Here is a 17,648-nt window from a genome sequence, read left to right as displayed (position 1 = left end):
TGCTTGCCTCTAGACTGACTGAGCAATAGTGAAAAAAACAAAGCAAAAACAAATATGTTTAGTTGTTTCAGTTATGAAGACAGACAGATGCAGATTTCCAGATTTCCTAGCTTTTCAGTATGTCCTTAAATGTAACTTCTGTAAGATTTAGTTGACAAACACCAAAAAATACAGTTCTGTATGTTGTTCACGCTCTTTCATTGTTGGGGTTGAGGATGGTAAAGTGGAATATGTGTGCAAGTGTTATCAAGCAAGGCTTTGACTCCTCTTTCACGTTGAAGATGTCTTCTGCTGGGGCCACTTTCAATATTTTGATTTCTGAATTCTCAAGCAATGCCTTGTACCACCAGTTATGACAAACAGAGAGACCTTGGAAGGATCTTGAGAGGTGCCGACAGTCCTTCTGCTACTTGAGGTGCTCAATAATTGAGATCTCGCCTCTCTCCAGATCCGGTCCGTTCAAGACCAAAGCGCCATTTATGGCCGAAGGTGTCGATACGTGCAGTCCGGCCTCCTTCTCGTTTTTGTCCCGTTCATTGTTGAAATTGACAGACACAACCCGCTTGGGCAGGGTGACCTCGGGAGCCGGGCTAAATCCCAGCTCTGAGGACAGCTTGCGTTTGATTGATGCAGCACGCTGGAACTTGTCATGGATCTCAATGCTAACACGACGACGGGTTTCTTTGAACTCTGCAGAGACATTTGCCGTCCACTCTGCAGCATGCGCCCGGATCTCTCCAACCTGCAATGACACAAAGATATAAAGAGGTCAGTAGAAATGCATTAGGATGACAGGAGACACATGAAAGCCAGCAACAAAAAGACTTTCACAGGTTTACTTTTGTGGTTTTTATCTGATAACAATGAAGGTAATATTTGCACACCTATTTAAAATATACTTCACCATCACCGTCTCATCCTCAGGTGTATCTAATATATCAGGGGTCTCCAACTCCAGGCCTCGAGGGCCGGTGTCCTGCAGGTTTTAGATATAACCGTGGGTCAACACACCTGAGTCACATGATTAGTTTGTTACCAGGCCTCTGGAGAACTTCAGGACATGTTGAGGAGGTAATTTAGCCATTTGAATGGGCTGTGTTGGACCAAGGACACATCTAAAACCTGCAGGACACCAGCCCTCGAGGCCTGGAGTTGGAGACCCCTGTAATATATAATCAAGCATGTATTTTGTGTTGCTGATATAAACAGGACTCATCTTCATGTATATTTACTACAGAGTTGCTGTTGTGATTCTTTGATAGCTCTTTTCGACTGCAAAGTATAGCTCACTTTCTTTCTGTGTGTTTATTCTATATTCATTACAAGTGTGAGTGCATGTTTGTTGTTTTCTGATCATTCTGATGTTTAAAGCTCAGATGTTCGTCTTTGTTGTATTTCCAGATTCTTGTTTACTATTCTAGTACTGTGAATCTTAGTTCTGCTAACACTGAGTTTTAATTTAGTGTTACAATATTATGGTCGGGTTTCTGTCTTGACTTTGTTATTGATGCCTCCAAAGAGTTTCTCTGTATCATGTTATTCTTAGTTTTTTGTCTCTTACTGGTTATCTTTTTGGTTATTTCCTGTTTTACTTTGATAGTTAGTCGTCTCTGGAGCCTTGCTTTTACTTCTCCCCACGACTGTCTTGATTTGTCAGCACAAATTCCTCATTTATACCAGCTGTGTATAAATAGTCCTGCCTTCAGTCTTTGTGTCAGTGTGAAATCTCTTGAAGATAGTGATAATGTCTGTGCGTCTAACTGCATCTGCGGTGACTTATGATAATAACACGCCTGCATCTACAGACCAGTGAGATGGCATATCACAGCAGGACTGCAAGATGTGATTATGTAATTGTGCTCTTGACAAAAATGTGACTTTCACACTCCAGAGGATGTTTTTGATAATAACTGGTAAAAATGTATGAAAAATTCTTTATTCATGCTCACCAGCAAAATTCAGGTAGCACAAAGAACACAGCTGTATCACTCAGAAGGAGACCCTGACAGTTTTTTAATAAAAGGCTGGAAATGTCCAGAAGTTCCTTTTTGGAAACAAGGTTGGATTTATTTTGATAATCTCTGTTATATTTAGTATTAAAGTCATTTGATATTAAGCTTCATCATCACACATTGTCTAAATGATCTCTATTTCCCTCTGGGGATGATCACAATAAGATCCAGTGCTTGTGTTTTGATGGCAGTGAGTCGATTGGATTAGAAAACAGTCGTATCACTGAAATAACGTTAAACAGAGGGCAAAAGTTGAAGTGGCGATATGGCATAATGTAGCTCGAATAATGAGTGTCATTGTACAGAAAAAGGCACATGGTGACAGGTACACATAAAGCTGATAAAAGGAACAAAAACAAGCTGCAAAAAGTTAGATGAAGCAGAAAATAGAAACCGAGGGTATCGTACCTCTTCTTTTGTTCTCTTGGAGATGACTTTCAGCCAGTCTCCAATCATACTGAGGATAGCAGCAAAGTAGGCCAGCCCAACCAGAATCCAGAACCACACGACTGGTTTGTAGTAGTCCATGTACTCAATATCTGACCCACCTACACACACACACACACACACACACACACAGATTAACGAGACGGATCAACATGACTCAGAGAACCAGGTCCAAACTGTGTCTTAGCATTAAATCACTGGTTGTGCTTTTTACCTGCCACAAAGTCCCCAAAACCAATAGTAGTCAAGGTGATGACGACAAAGTACAGGGACTCCAGCGCAGACCAGCCCTCGATGTGTTTAAAGATGGCTGCCGGGAGGGCCACAAACAGCAGGCAGCCAAACAGCACGAACAGCAGCGTGGATATGACCCAGATCTTTGTCTGACTGATCTCCCCATGCTACACGGGAAAGAAAAGGACATCATTCAAATACTCAACATAAACTTTGTGTGTCTGCAGGCAGGGAGAATCCAGACATTAAGTATTCAGATCTCAAAGGTATAATACTGGATTCGATTCCTGCACTTGACATCACACTCAAATAAAAGTACAAAAGTGTCACCAAAGGAAAAGATGAAAAATGAAAGAACTCAGTAGATGTTGATGTGGAGGTTGTGTTAATCTATGTACACAAGGCTGGCTCCAGTTACTTCTAATTACTCCAGTCTACCTGTGAAACTGCATTTAGTCAGAATTAAGCTGTAGTATTACTCAGTCGAAAATGTTAATTCTGTGGAAACCTGTGTAATGACAATATTTCATATAAAATAAAAGACAACGTGTTTCTCTCTCAGGTTAAACAGCTAAAGTCATTAAGGATTATTATAAGGATTATTATCTGGTAAGCATTAATGTTTGCAGAGTTGAGATGTTTAAGGTGGGACCAAAGTGGAGGACTGACTGATAATAATAATAAAACAGACTGTTAAACAGAATACTCTGAAGTGAAATGCCAAATTAGCCTGACGCTGTTAGCAGTAATGGCATTATTCCATAAATTGGTCCCGTGGGTGCAGCTGAAGAGAAAAGACATTCACTGAGGATAATGCTGCAGTCTCACACAGTCTGCACTGAGCAATCAGGCTTTCATAGTCACACAGGCACTTACACAATGAACTTTTGTCTTCTTTCCTTAATCACAATATTCATTACTCAGTCCCTCGGGTGCCCTGAGAGCAGCGGGAGGAGGAAATCATTCCAAAGTATGTTTCTGTTTTCAGATTTCTGCTCCTTCAAGACTACAAAACATATTATTCACACCAGCTACTTGAACTTTGAAGACGTGACTGCGAGCTGAGTCACCTTTGTCTCTCTTAATAGATCTGCAGGCTTTTTTTGCAACATGTGAGAAGAATGTGACAACACGATAAATGAACGAATCAGCTTGAAAATGAGTGCCCTGCAACGACAAATACAAAGAGATCTTTTTCTAATTTGGATGAGCATCAGGTGTTTTAATGAGCACCGACTCCAAAATAAAGGAAATGATTTGTTTGTGTTCATGTGTGTGCCTTCTTCTGCATTCCCCTGTCCCTAACTTCTTAGTAAGTGTTTTAACACTTAAAAACACAAGTTAGTTAAACTTGAGGGATGGCACAAACCATTGTGAATTTATCTCCTTCGGTGCAAATGAAGCAACAAAGATGCTCCTAAGAGACAACAAGAACAAAACCCCCCAAAAGGGAGTGATTTTGCAGGTGCTTGCTCTATCTTTATTCCTGATTCAGTTTTCTCTAGTGTTATTCTTGTGTTGTTAGTGTCTTTTTTAATGCTGGTAGGATGAGACTGAACCTGCTGCCCATTCATCTTATACAGAGAGTCCAGCCATTGCGAGAAGGTTTGCTGTGTCCCTCAGCACAGAGTAGACAAAAATACCAGGAAAATACCAGAAGACGGGCCGTTAATGAAATAACACATGGAGACATGGCATCAACCCAGCAGCAGGACCGTTATCTACTCCACTGCGTGAGCAGGAACAGGAAAAGGCACTGCTAGAAATGAGAAATGACTCTTCAGAAATGACAGCAGGTTCACACTGAGCATATGTGACAGGCATAAAAAAAGGCCTGGAGATGCCGTGGCAAACGTTATGATGCTTGCAACATCAGCTCTGAAGAGGATTGAAGTCTTTCTAATTCCTTGCACTAAATGGACAAGCTCCAGACTGCATATCTCAACTTCTTCCTAAACAAACTGCTGTTCACTGTCTTCGTTCACAAGCTTAAAATCTATTAGCTGTCCCCTCATACAAAAGTGAGGACTGTGGTGGATAGAGCCTTTCAGTCTGTGGCACCAAGGCTCTGGAACAGTTTACCAATCCAGCTCTGTTTGTCTGACTCTGTGAAGTCTTTGAAAGAAACAGTTCAAAACTTTTCTGTTTTTTCAGGTCATTTTTAAGCAATAAATTGCAAAAAAGAAGAGCCAGATGTTGCGAATATGATACAAAATCAAACTCATATATGCAAATTAATACTGAATTATTGTTTTGTGAGAAGGTTCAGTAAAAGCTCTTCAAAATATTTACATTTTCTGGGAATTATTTTCTGGTTCAGGCTTTGAAAGTTTAATGTGATTGTGTTTGATGCTCCACACTCACCACGAACATCTTCTCCACTTTGTCAATGCCCTTGCCAAATATGGTGCCGAGCTGGTCTCCTACACCGGCCAAAAGGAAGCCAAACAGCGGTATCCCTAACAAAGCATAGACAATGCAGAATATTCTCCCGCCTTCGGTGTGGGGAGAGATGTTCCCAAAACCTGCGAAGAGGACACATCACCAGTGATTTGATGATTTGAATCCCGGTATTCGCTGCATGAAGACTGCATTTGTGAATTTGTTTGGAAGATATCCAACCACTACACTCGAAACACTGCTGGATAGATAGTGAAATATATTAGCTGCGTTTTTAAATTACACTTCTATAACACTGCATGTTTCAATTTTTTCCATTTTTGAATATATTCTATCTAATTACAAAAAAGAGTTAATATAACTCAACTAAGGTGGAATTACAGTGTCATGCAAGTAGAAATGGCCACTGTGTTGAAAGTGAGGAGAGTTTAAGAAATCTATACACATGCATGCACAAAGTAAATGTATGGGGAAAGTAAGTGTGCTAGTTTGATTATATCCACAAAGCAGATGTATAATCAATAACTAAAGAAAGGTCACTGTTATGTAGCTAACTATAAGAGCTATATTTAGAGGACTGTCAACTCAAAAGTAAACATAAATTAATTAAAAACGGAAAATATACAATGTGGTTCTTTCGGTCTGAACATAGATGCTCTTTGTGTGAGTGTATGTGTGTGTTTCCTACCAATGGTTGTGATGACAGTCCCAGCAAAGAAGAAGGCAGAGCTCAGGTCCCACAGGCTGCTGTTGTTGGTCATTGTTCCTGCAGGGTTTACTCCTGAACGGATGGCGGACACAACTTGCTAAAAGGTAGAGAGAAAGAAAAAGACAGCCAGAGTCACAGACAGCAACAAAATAAAGTACGACTATTAAAATACAAGATACGGGGAAATAAGATTATGAATATAAACATAAATATGATTGTTTACAGTTTACATCAGCAGATGGAGTAAGCGATAACAGGGTGAATTAATTAGAGGTGATATTGCAGATCTCCTGTCTGGTAAGCTGGGATGGCATTCGAGTATTATACATGATAAAGTGTTGTTGTGTGTGGGCACAGCTTTAAAATGTATTTAAACATCATCCCTGCAGAATGAGGAGTCATTCAGTCTAAAAGCCACAGGCAGAAAAGATCTCCTGTAGCGCTCAAACCTGCACGTCAAAGCAGCCTCTTACTGTGAGTGCTGCAATGACCAATCAGGGTCCCATGCATTGTTGGATTGTCCCTAATGCTGAAGAGTTTCATCAGCATCCTCCTCTCAGACATCCGTAAATTAAAAACCTACTATAAGACACTTTTCTTTACAGATGTGCAGGAATGTGTTTTTGTGCTTACCTGTGTAACAAATTAAAGAAGGAAAATATATGAAATATCATTGTAAATGACGCAAATATCTACAAGTGATAAAGAAAATACATTATCTTGAGTGAATTTAAGAATTTCTGATTTTGTTGGGCCATAGCTGGAAGACCAAGCAAACAGCAAGAGTCTGAAACAGAGCAGAAACTCTCGGTATCTCAGACGCTCTTCCTTTTAAAGCTGAAGGAGCTGTCCATGGTGCTGAAACCAGTGCTGCTGTGCTGAATCATAGTAGGGTACAGTACATACGCTGCTCTACTTAATGCATGAGTTTTAACATTAATATTAATGTCAGGTTAGTCTTACCTTAACCAGCTCCTCCAGCTGGCTCTGGTTGACACAGGAGTGTCTGGAAAGGAACTGCAGCTTCTGGGACAGGATGGCCAAACGCTGTTCACTATTAGAAAGAGGAAAAGTACTATTATGTCAACTGAACAAAGTTTGATTTGGTTTATAAACATCAAAGACTAATGGAATTATATATATGACAGCCTAAATATTTTAGAGTAGGACTAATATGCTCAGTATTTCTGTATTGCTCATGGGAATCATTTGGGGGCTTTCCTACTTTGGTGAAATAAATAATCTCAGTCGTGTCTTTGTTAACTGTGGGAAACGAAGAGTTCACAGCCAAATATACAGCACAGGATACTGGGAAAAATCAAATCTTTATTACCAGGCTGAGGCCATACATGGAAGGTCAGTCACTCTGGCAAACAAATCTGGCAGATAGAAGATCAGAAGCAAGATCCAACAAAATAGGCAAAAGATCACTCACATCCGGTCAGAAGTAGTAAGAACACAAAGGCACAAAGAGTACAACAAAACACGAGGAGCAGCAGGGCGTGTCTACAAGGGTTGTTTTTATGAAGACAGCACAGTCTGGAAAATGGGAAGTAAAGAAGTTGGGCTACGGATACCAAGGTAAGTGACTGAACAGAGATAAAGAGCTGGAAAGTGAGCAAAAGCTGGAAGCAGGAAGTGTATGACAAACAGATATTTCAAAATATAACAGGAAGTGAAAACACAGAAATCCAAACACGTGATATGAAACTAACACAGAAGCCCAAAAATTAAGTGTAGTAGAATTGTACATGTTTTAATGACTCAGTCAGTTTCATGCTCCCAATCAAGAGCAGAAAGTACTAGCACAGACTTGTATATATTCTTTAGTCATCTGTGTTGAAGACTGCATTAAACTAGGGCTGTTTCAGGAGTGCACTACAGGGTACCCAGTGGTGAGCTGAAAATACATAAAGCTAAAAGTTTACATCTAAACATTTATGACTTTAATAAACATAACATTTAATATATTTTTACTTTAAATAAATATTCATAGAAGATCAAGCACACCGTACTTATTTGTAGGGTCTTAACCTTTGCGTTCATTGCCACAGATTGGAGAGGAGCAGTTATGCGAGTCGTGGGACAGCTAAATAGATGGATGGATGACTGGCCTACCTCTCTTTAACCTGCTTACCTCTCATGGGGCTGCTCCAGGGATCTGAAGACTGCTGCTCCCATCACCAGGTACAGAACCACCAAAAGAAAGATGGCTGTCACCGTCTTCCACTTCATCACTGTGGCAACCACCTGCAACACTTCAGCTTGTTAATCAAACCATATACATACCTGCATGCAAGAGGTGTCCCAAAATAAACTACAATGACACCACAGGGTGTAACAAAAATCCTGTGAAAACATCTCATTTGTCCTCACCTCGCTCTCCTCCGGAGGCGTCAGTGTCATTGGCTTTGTGGAGAAGGAGAGGCGGGGCTTAGTGTTGTGAGTGGCGGATTTAGGGTCCAATAAGTCTGGAGCTGCCACTACCAGGGGAAATGAGAAAATGGCATTCAATTATTTTCCCTCCCATGCACTTTTCTCCCTGCCTGTCTCTGCTCATACATGCTCCAGTCAACAGATTTAGCTTGTTAATTTTAGAAAGCCTTATGAATAAATCACCAGCAAAACTTTGAAGTGGTTGCTACATGCTAACACTGGAAAAGGGCTGAGTCGGGCCCTTAAGTTGAGTTTAGCTACACCCGCGTGTGTAACACGTATCTGTGCTTTTATAAAATCTAACATATGATGAGTGATGTGCATCTTAAATATAGACAAATATGGTGAGAGTATGAAGGCTATGACTTTCTAAAAGAGCAATAGAAAAGCAAGGGCGAATGTTGCTAAAGATACCGCAAGAGGAAAAAAAGGTGCTGAGGCCTTTGTAGAAGAAGTGTTTTAAATTATGAAATGTACGTAAAATCAATTCACTCTGCAAATCCTGAAAGAATTAGCATAAAACCATTGTTGTATCAGCTGTTTTATTCTGCTGTAGTTTGTATGCACTTTGCATGTTTCTTTAATTTCCTATAAAGGGGACCTATTCTAATGGTTTCCCACCCTACAGTATTTTTATACCTGGACTCTCCTAAAGTAAATGGTAAATGGCCTGTATTTGTATAGCGCTTTTACTAGTCCCCTCTAGGGACCCCAAAGCGTTTTACACACCCAGTCATCCACCCATTCACACACTGGTGGAGGCAAACTACAGTTGTAGCTACAGCTGCCAGACTGACAGAAGACTGACAGAAGCAAGGCTGCCATGTCGCGCCATCGGCCCTTCTGGCCAACACCAGTAGGCGGTAGGTGAAGTGTCTTGCCCAAGGACACAACGACCGAGACTGTCCAAGCCGGGGCTCAAACCGGCAACCTTCCGATTACAAGGCGAACTCCCAACTCTTGAGCCACGATCAAAGTAGAGTTTCATGATTCACAGCTGTTGTACTCATGGCCAGAGCAGTGTGCTGGGGAGGACCATATTAGGGATATCCTCTCTCTGTGGCGTTATTTAGACCCAAACCCAAAAAACACTGTCTTGAACTGGATGCCAAGTTTAAAATCTGAGCTGTTGAGCTGGTCTGACTGATTCAGCTGCTGATATACTGGGATTTTCCCAATCTCTTGGGTTTATAGAGAATAGTTTAAAAAAGAAAAAAGTGATTGTCAGTTCTCAGGACAAAAATACCTATATGATGCCAGAGGTCAGAGGAGAATGTAACAGCAACCAAGGTATGCAGAAGAACATGTACAACATGTCAAACCTTGAAGCCAAAGGGCTATAGCAGCAGAAGACTGCACCAGGTATCACTCCTGTCAGCTAAGAACAGAAAATCGAGGCTACAGTTCTAATATGATTGGGAAAATGATTTCTGCTGCAACCTTTGGATGAAAACATGGATCCATCATGCAGTGTATCATGAATTCAAGCTGGTGGTGGGGGGATGGTGTGTGGAGAAATTTCCCTGGCACACTTTGGGCCCCTTAGTACCAACTGTTTAAACAAGTTGGTACAAACATTATGTGTAAACCCTAGAGATTAAATGGCACTGCATACCCGAGTATTGTTCTTAACTATGTCCTAAAAATATTCCTTCATGATCACAGCCATCTTTTAATGGCTGCTTCGAGCAAGATAGCGTACCAGAGTTCAAATCATGTCAAACTGGTTTCTTGAACATGACACTGTACTCAAAAGCCCTCCACAGTCACCAGATCTCAATCCACTAGAGCACCTTCGAGACACTATCATGTCAATATGGACCAACACGAGGAGTGTTTCCAGCAGCTTGTTGAATCAATGCCATAAAGAATTAAGACAACTCTGATGTGACCTCTCCAGAGTGTACTCTGCCTCTTGCCTTGTGACAGCTGGGTCAAGCAACCATGAAAACAGTTAAGAAAATGGATAAATGGATGGCTAAAATAAGGGGTAATAAGTCCTGATTGATTATGCTGTAATTGCAAAGATAATACATTCTTTTTCTTTCCAAACTTTGCTTTCTTGTCTCCCGGGAGGAGACACAAATCCCACTGGGTTTGAGTCAGGAAGGGCATCTGGGGTAAAAGCTCTGCCAAATCAAACACTGTAGTGACCCACTGTGAATAAAGGAGCAGCCGAAAGCAGCTTCCTTTCCTTTTTCTTTTGTGACCAGGACAATGGCATTTGTAAATGTAATTATTTCCCACACAGAATGGAATACGCCTCACATTTAACATTCATCTTAAATGATATGTAGTTACAAAACAAATCTTATAAAATAAGACAACAAGCAGATGAATAATATATATTTTCTCTATTCCTATCTAACATAACAGTTAATACACAGGACCTAAAACTACATTACAAAATGTGATATCCACTTAAAATGTTCATTGTCTTGGTTCTTTACTACACTTAACAGTCCTAATAATTGGCAAGGAAAGTATGTTCTGGGTTAAAGAGCACGGAGCTGAAGAGAAGAGAAGGCAAGACTGGTTTAGGCACATTTTCTACTGGAAATATTAAAAATGTTAAGAAAAGTTCATTAATAGTTCCTCAAATAATTGCAGTTCACACAAATACAACAAAAATAGATGAAATCAGACAAAACTGCAACATTTTCAAATTCTTTTAAATGTTTTTCTTTATATATAGATTTATAAACAAAAACTGTATCAGGAGAAAAATAAAATATATTAAAAATAAAAAGGTCAGAAGCGTCCATCCTGATCACGTGCACTGCTGACCTACCGTTTATCTTAGAAGCACTCCTCTTCCTTCCGATAGTGTCTTAGGCAAAAGTTAAACCATCCCCCTCTCTGTGATCATCAGTGTAGGGTTTGTTAATATAATGTTAGCAGTGAACACATGAATCATGGATTCTCTTTGACGGGATTAGTTTTCGAAATAAAAAAGGAATTCAAAAAGCCTTTTTTCTGGCAAGCTGAGACAGTTTAGCTGAATAAATATTTAGTGAAACAAAGCAAACACGTGCATGCAGCTGTGCAGGAAGGAGTCAAGACTTAGTCACACATAGGAACTCATAAACACACACTTCAGCCTCTCCTCTCACTGTAGGTGGATAATTAAGAACAGTCTGCCGAGTTTTGCGTAAGTTTTGGGACTCCGAGTTAGTTTTTGTGAAATTTGGGGTGAATCTGAGGTGTGGGTGATGCTGGTGTAACATTTTTTTTTTCACAAACTTCATGAGGTTATGAAGAAGTTTCAGGATAAGTTTTCTCCCATACAAACTGTGAATTCACTTACTCCTTGTTGCCTATCCGATGCCCTCCGCTCTCCTCTTCTCCTCGTCCGAGGCTCTCACTGCGTTCGGGGGAATCTTTCCTCTTCTGCGTGTCTCCTCCCTGCGGTGCTGAAGAGGGGGGACGAACTGGCGCTCCGTTTTCCCTCTGCTGTTCTACTTTTACCGCTGATGGGACGATAGTGTTGAGTCTGCACCTTTCTCTTACTGTCTCCGCGCGCAATTCCAAAGGGTTTCCTCCGGTGTGTCTTTGTCGTTTGTTATTCTCGCTGCTGTTTCTGCTCTGGAGCATCCACTGCGCTCTGTCTGCGCTCTGGCTTTTTGAGCGCACCGCTGGACCGGCGGAATAACACCGAGAGAAAGGAGGGGTTGGAGTGGGGTGGAGTAAGGACAGGGGTGGATGTGCAGGACACAGGGAGGTGCTTACTGCCCAGGGAGGTTTCTAGAGGATTTGAGGAGTTCCAGTAAATGTGCAGCGAATCTGCTGCACGTTTTTTTTTTTTTTTTGTCATGATTCTGACTGCTGATCGATACCGGAGCAACATGCCTGAAGCTTATGCACAAAAGGCAGACGCTGCCTGGTGATGGCCATGTGGTGATTCCCTGGGGCTGAAAAACTAAAGTAAGAAAAAGAAAAGAAAAGCAGAATTACTTCTTTGCTCCCTACAACCTGGTACAAGATAAGATACATTTCTTTATAGACAGTTTTTTCCCCTTCATAATGGTAGGTGAGGCCTCACTTCTGCTAATTTGAGTAACTAAATTCAGTTAACTGTTTTTGACTCCAACTCCAGGCCTCAAGGGCCGGTGTTTAGCAGGCTTTAGATATCACCCTGGGTCAACACACCTGAATCAAATGATTAGTTCATTGCCAGGCCTCTGGAGAACTTAGAGACACGCTGAGTAGGAAATTTAACCATGTAAATCAGCTGTACTGGATCGAGGATCAAGGACACATCTAAAAACCTGCAGGACACCTGCCCTTGAGGCCTGGAGTTCCCTACCCCTGCATTAGGTAATAGTACCTGGTAACAGGTACCTTTTTAGTAACCACTCAGCAAGTGTTCCAAGCAATCTGACGCAATCATAAATGTGATGTCAACAGACTGCATGCCACGATTGGCTGATCAGTGGCATTGCTCATGAGAGCGTTTCCTTCATGAAAATCAAAACCACATTTACCTGGCAAAGTAGGTAATAGCTACACAAAAAACCAACACCGTGGTCCCTGTGTCTGACAAATAGCAAAGCACCGAGCAGCAGGTATACCATCGCCTCATCTTACTTTCTTGTGGTGTTCATGATGCATCCAAATTACATCACAAGACATTTGCCCGCGTTTCTATAATGACCCCAGCACATTAGGTGGGACTCAATTGTAATGGAATTCCAGTAGAGCTGAGCTGAGTCACACTGACCCAATCCAAGTAGTCACTAATGGGAAAGGGCTAATAGAGACAGGCAACCATAACACTTATGGTCAGTTTAGAATCACCAATCAACCTAACCCCATGCAAATCCATCTTTTATATAAAGTCTATAGTATTCACACAGAAATAAAATCATGTTGGACAAACCTCCAAAAAGTGTTTATTATTAACAAATGCTTTGCACAAGGTAGTCCGAATGATCTTTAGTGACCAGACCTGATTTCTCAGTAGGGAAGTTTCACTATAGTTTAGCTGCCAGAGTGAAGTAATATGCTTCATCAAACAGGTGGATAAAAGAGGTGATGAAGTATGCACTGTTGGCAAACGATGGATGCAGGCATAAGGAATCTGAGTGGTGAAGTCAGAGCGGAGGCACCATAAACCTGGAGTATTTCTAATGTCCAGCAGGGGGCGACTCCTTTCATTTCAAAAAGAGGTCTGATTGTACAGAAGCCTTAGGGAAAACAGCTTCTTGCTTTATGAACTCAGTAAAAATCCATAGTCTCATTCATTATGATTTCAGTCTTATTGAATACATTACTTTGTGCATTATAGCTGCCACAAGATTGCAAAAGATTGCCTGCCTACCTGGTTACTGATAATTTATATAAGAGTGCAGAGTGTCCCGAACACACTCAGCTGAGGGTTTCAAAACCATCATCACAATGACAACTTCCATCTTTTATTTAAAGGCTGTGAGAAGATTAAAAAAACAAAGTTGAAATGCTGTGTTTTCATTGTATATTTTTCTTATTAGTTGTGTAAAAGCTAAAGGGATTGGAGATAATCTATCTGAATTTGAGGAGCAGGGCAGTGCCTCAAACACTCCCCCAACCAGCCACACATTTAAAATAAATATCTACTTGCACCACACACCCATTTGATCTTGTCATCCTCTCTCAAAGGCCACCACTGCCTCTTGCCTAGCTTGTTGGTCCGTTATTAATAAATGTTTGTCATTCACATTTGAGGTTGGGATATTTGCTGGTCAATTGGATGCTATAAGCTGACATAAAAAATAGTTTATACATAAAACATGTGAATGGTTTCAGTATTTTAGGTTATTTTCTATAGGTTTCAGTATAATTAATAATAATAATAATAATAATAATAATAATAATTAATTAATTAATCTGTAATATTCACTGAACCTGAAATATGTAATTTGTGGCATGTAATGCATGAACTGACCTGCTATAAAACACATTAGCAGGAACATTATTATCAGTCTCATTCCCCGCAATCAGACACATGAGATTGTCTTTAGAATACTTACTCGTGTTGCTATGGTCACAATTATTCTGACTTCTTTGGTTTATGTCGTCTACAAAGAAAAATACAAAGAGAATCTAGAGAATATCCAGAGGAGACACACAAATATTGTGGAGATTGAACCAAATTTAAGTTATTGAGGCTGCTCAGGTGATCAAATAGGCAGAAAATGGCTAATATTGCACATGGAGGAAGCTGCTTTCTTCTCTGTAGGGAGTTAAGTTTACAGAAACTAAATTTGGCAGCTTCTTGAGGTGAAGGTTCCTGTGTTGATGTGGGTCAAGCTGCTGTTCACACACTAATTAAGGCCCTGGAGGTGCAAAGTTCAGCATTTTTGACTGTGCTCAGGAGCTTTTTTAAATTTAAAGTGTAATAAAAACTACCTTCTCTTTTCCCGATCTCTCATGTTCCTCTGGTCTCTCTGTTCGCTCTCTGTCTCCCAGACACTGATGAGAAATTAATAGTAGTTTAAATGTTCATTTCTCCACCCCATGACTCTAACAGTTACACTTTAATTACACAGCTAGATAAACTTGGATACCCTGTGGTGTGTGCGTGTGCGTTCCATAACTTAAGATGAGGTAACATGCATATGTAGCTTGTGGTTTATGTGTGTATGAACGTGCATATAGTGTGTGTGAGTGTGCACAACCAAACCTCACACACGCTTTTCACCTGTCTAAATTCATTAAGTCAAAAAAAGTCACGCTGCGCTGTGTTACACAGATGTAACGTGCCTCGCTATCATCCTGTAATAAACCAAAAACGCGTTTTCACCCAGGTGTCATCCACATATCTGAACCAGTGACTTGGTGGTGTTCCAGGGTAGGATAGCAAAGCCCTCTTTTCCACTTCTTCCATGTACAAATTGGCCACGATGGGTGAAACTGGGGAGCCCATGGCACACCCATGTTTCTGCCTGTAGAACTGACCCTTGTATGTGAAGTAGGTGGAATGAAGACACAGTTCCAAAAGCAAACACACTTGGTCGATGCTGAGAGTGGTCCTGCTGCTGAGGTTGGGGTCATCCTGTAATCTCTTACGGACTACCTCCAACGCTTCTGTGACTGGGATGCAAGTGAAGAGAGCTGTAACGTCGTACGAGACCATGGTTTCGTCTGCCTCCATAATGACATCTCTCACCTTCTCAACAAAATCCAGGGTGTTCTGGATGTGGTGTTCAGAGCTGCCCACCAGCGGGTTGAGGATCGAAGCCAGAAACTTGGAGATGTTATAGGTGACAGAGTTGATCATGAAGACAATTGGTCTTAAAGGTGCACCCTGTTTATGTATTTTTGGTAAACCATACAGCTTTGGTGTAGATTCCCCTGGGTACAGCCTGTGGTATGAGGTCCGGTCAATAGCCTTGTCTTGTTCTAACTGCTTCAGACAGTCTATCACCCTCTTCCTGTAGCAACTTTCTGGGTCTCGTTTCAGGGGCTCATAAGTATTTTCATCACTGAGTAGCAACAAAATTTTCTCATGATAGTCTTTCTGGTTTAGCAATACTCTGCACCTACCCTTGTCTGCCGGAAGGATGATAATGTTGTTGTCATCGCTAAATGATGTGAGTGCCTTGCTCTCCTCCATGGTGATGTTGGATGCTGGGGGCTTTGCATTGCTGAGACAGGCCGAAACTTTCGTCCGTAGTTGCTCTGCTTCCACTTCTGCAATACTGTTGTTACGAATTGCTGTTTCTGTGGCTGTGATCAGCTCCACTGAGCAGCAGTTCTCTTGGTTGAAATGCCTTCTTGATGTTGGAGGTCAGAGGAGAATGGCCAGACTGCTTTACGTTTAGAGGAAGGCAAACAACCCACAACAGTAGTGGTCTGATGTCTCCTAGGCCTCTTAGTACTGACTGACGAGCCTACCTGAGAATTGTTTCAGTCCATTAATGACCACAGTGCACACACCTTCTAATGGCCAACACACCATGTCACAAAGCTCAAATAATTTCAAACTGACTTCCTGAACATCAGTTTGAAATATATTCATTGTACACAAATGGCCTCCACAGGCACCAGACCTCAACCCAATTATTATTAAAAATCTTATTATAAACTCAACTAAGTCACAGAAATCATCAGAGTGTTTTCCACTTCTCCAGCCTCACTGTCATTACACTGATGAAAAGCTTGTTTCAGAACCAAAGACCCAACTGTTCATTTCTAAAAGTGCTGCAATGACATTTGTTTGGGTTTTCCCTACCTTGTGTCATGGCGCAAAGGGGGTTAAAAAGTGTTTCTAACTACCTGCCATGTACGTTATTGTCACCATCTGAAATGATTTTTCCAATACTCCAATAAATACTTAGGATTAAATTAGGATCCTGTCACGCATCCTTTTTCTGCCACTGGAAGTCACCTCAGTCACTTGAACTGCTCATGTCTTCTTCATTCTTTTATTGACCTAATATTTATAAATAGTAACAACAAGTTGTTACCATTTATACAGTTCTGGTCCTCTTTTTTATTTATGTCCTCATTTATTGCTTTTATCCTCATTTATATCTTACCCAACATTTATTTAGCTAAAAATAGTTCTGAAATACTTTTCGGCAGCTCAAACTAATTCATCATGCACATGCTTCCATATTTTCTTTTTGTCAGTTAATTTATAAGTCTGCTGCAGGGTGGTACTGATGATCACGGCTTGATAGAAATATTATTTCAGTTGCGTCTTACGTGCCTGTGTGTCTGATTATCTGTGAGTTGTGTCTCGTGCTGCAGCCGAATATTTAGAAATTGATGATAAAATAATGATAGGAGTCAGTCTGATGTCTGATAATCAGGGATGCCGATGCTTAGTCACAGCCAATTTGCATAGCTGTGACCAAATATAGGCGTCTCACTTTAGCTCATTTTACCATTTTGTTTGTTGTTACTGATATGCAGTCTGTCTGAAGGGTAAAAATAATACAAATGCAAATATTCTCCTGCTATGGAATTAAGTCTTGTCTCAATGAACTTGCTAATAACTCGCTCTCTGCTGATGTGGAAACAAGATCCTGTTGAAATAGCATTTTTCAATTAATTGTTGTTAGTTTTACAATTTTGCGGATCGTGAAACACGAGGAATCATGAAGACCTTTAATTATGGAATTAACAAGGAAAAAACAACAACTTCACGCAACACTTGTAATTTTTTAATTGTGTTCAGATGATATCTTTCTCCATCAGTCTAAAATTAAACACGCTTAATTGGAAATGGTGACCTCTAACTTCCAGTCGTTAAGCACAATCAGATTTTAGCTCCATAATATTTTGTGGGTTTTGCTAACCAGCTAAAAATGTGAAGTAGAACTTGAGTATCAATATGATTTGTGTAGAGAAAACTGAAACGAGCTTATTTATATTATGACCTGAATAGTTTATTTATTTAAATAAGATTCCGCTTGGTTCCTTTT

General features: G+C 40.6%; 1 protein-coding gene across 1 annotated transcript; it reads right to left on the bottom strand.

Moving 5' to 3' along the window:
* Positions 1 to 406: 406 nt before the first annotated feature.
* Positions 407 to 15,832, bottom strand: kcnk2a (potassium channel, subfamily K, member 2a). The gene is made up of 10 exons (XM_085351182.1): positions 15,437 to 15,832; positions 11,556 to 11,982; positions 8,179 to 8,285; positions 7,940 to 8,052; positions 6,766 to 6,856; positions 5,782 to 5,899; positions 5,058 to 5,218; positions 2,674 to 2,860; positions 2,421 to 2,560; positions 407 to 742 (listed from the first exon to the last, which is right to left on the bottom strand). The coding sequence occupies exons 1-10, from the start codon at positions 15,830 to 15,832 to the stop codon at positions 407 to 409; spliced, it is 2,076 nt and encodes a 691-aa protein (XP_085207308.1).
* Between the last annotated feature and the right edge of the window lie 1,816 nt (positions 15,833 to 17,648).

This window comes from Diplotaxodon limnothrissa, linkage group LG1, assembly GCF_057381915.1.
Source record: "Diplotaxodon limnothrissa isolate DT_005_m linkage group LG1, D_limnothrissa_male_GT1.1, whole genome shotgun sequence".
NCBI classification, from domain to species: Eukaryota; Metazoa; Chordata; class Actinopteri; order Cichliformes; family Cichlidae; genus Diplotaxodon; species Diplotaxodon limnothrissa.
This window is presented reverse-complemented; position numbering and strand designations above follow the sequence as displayed.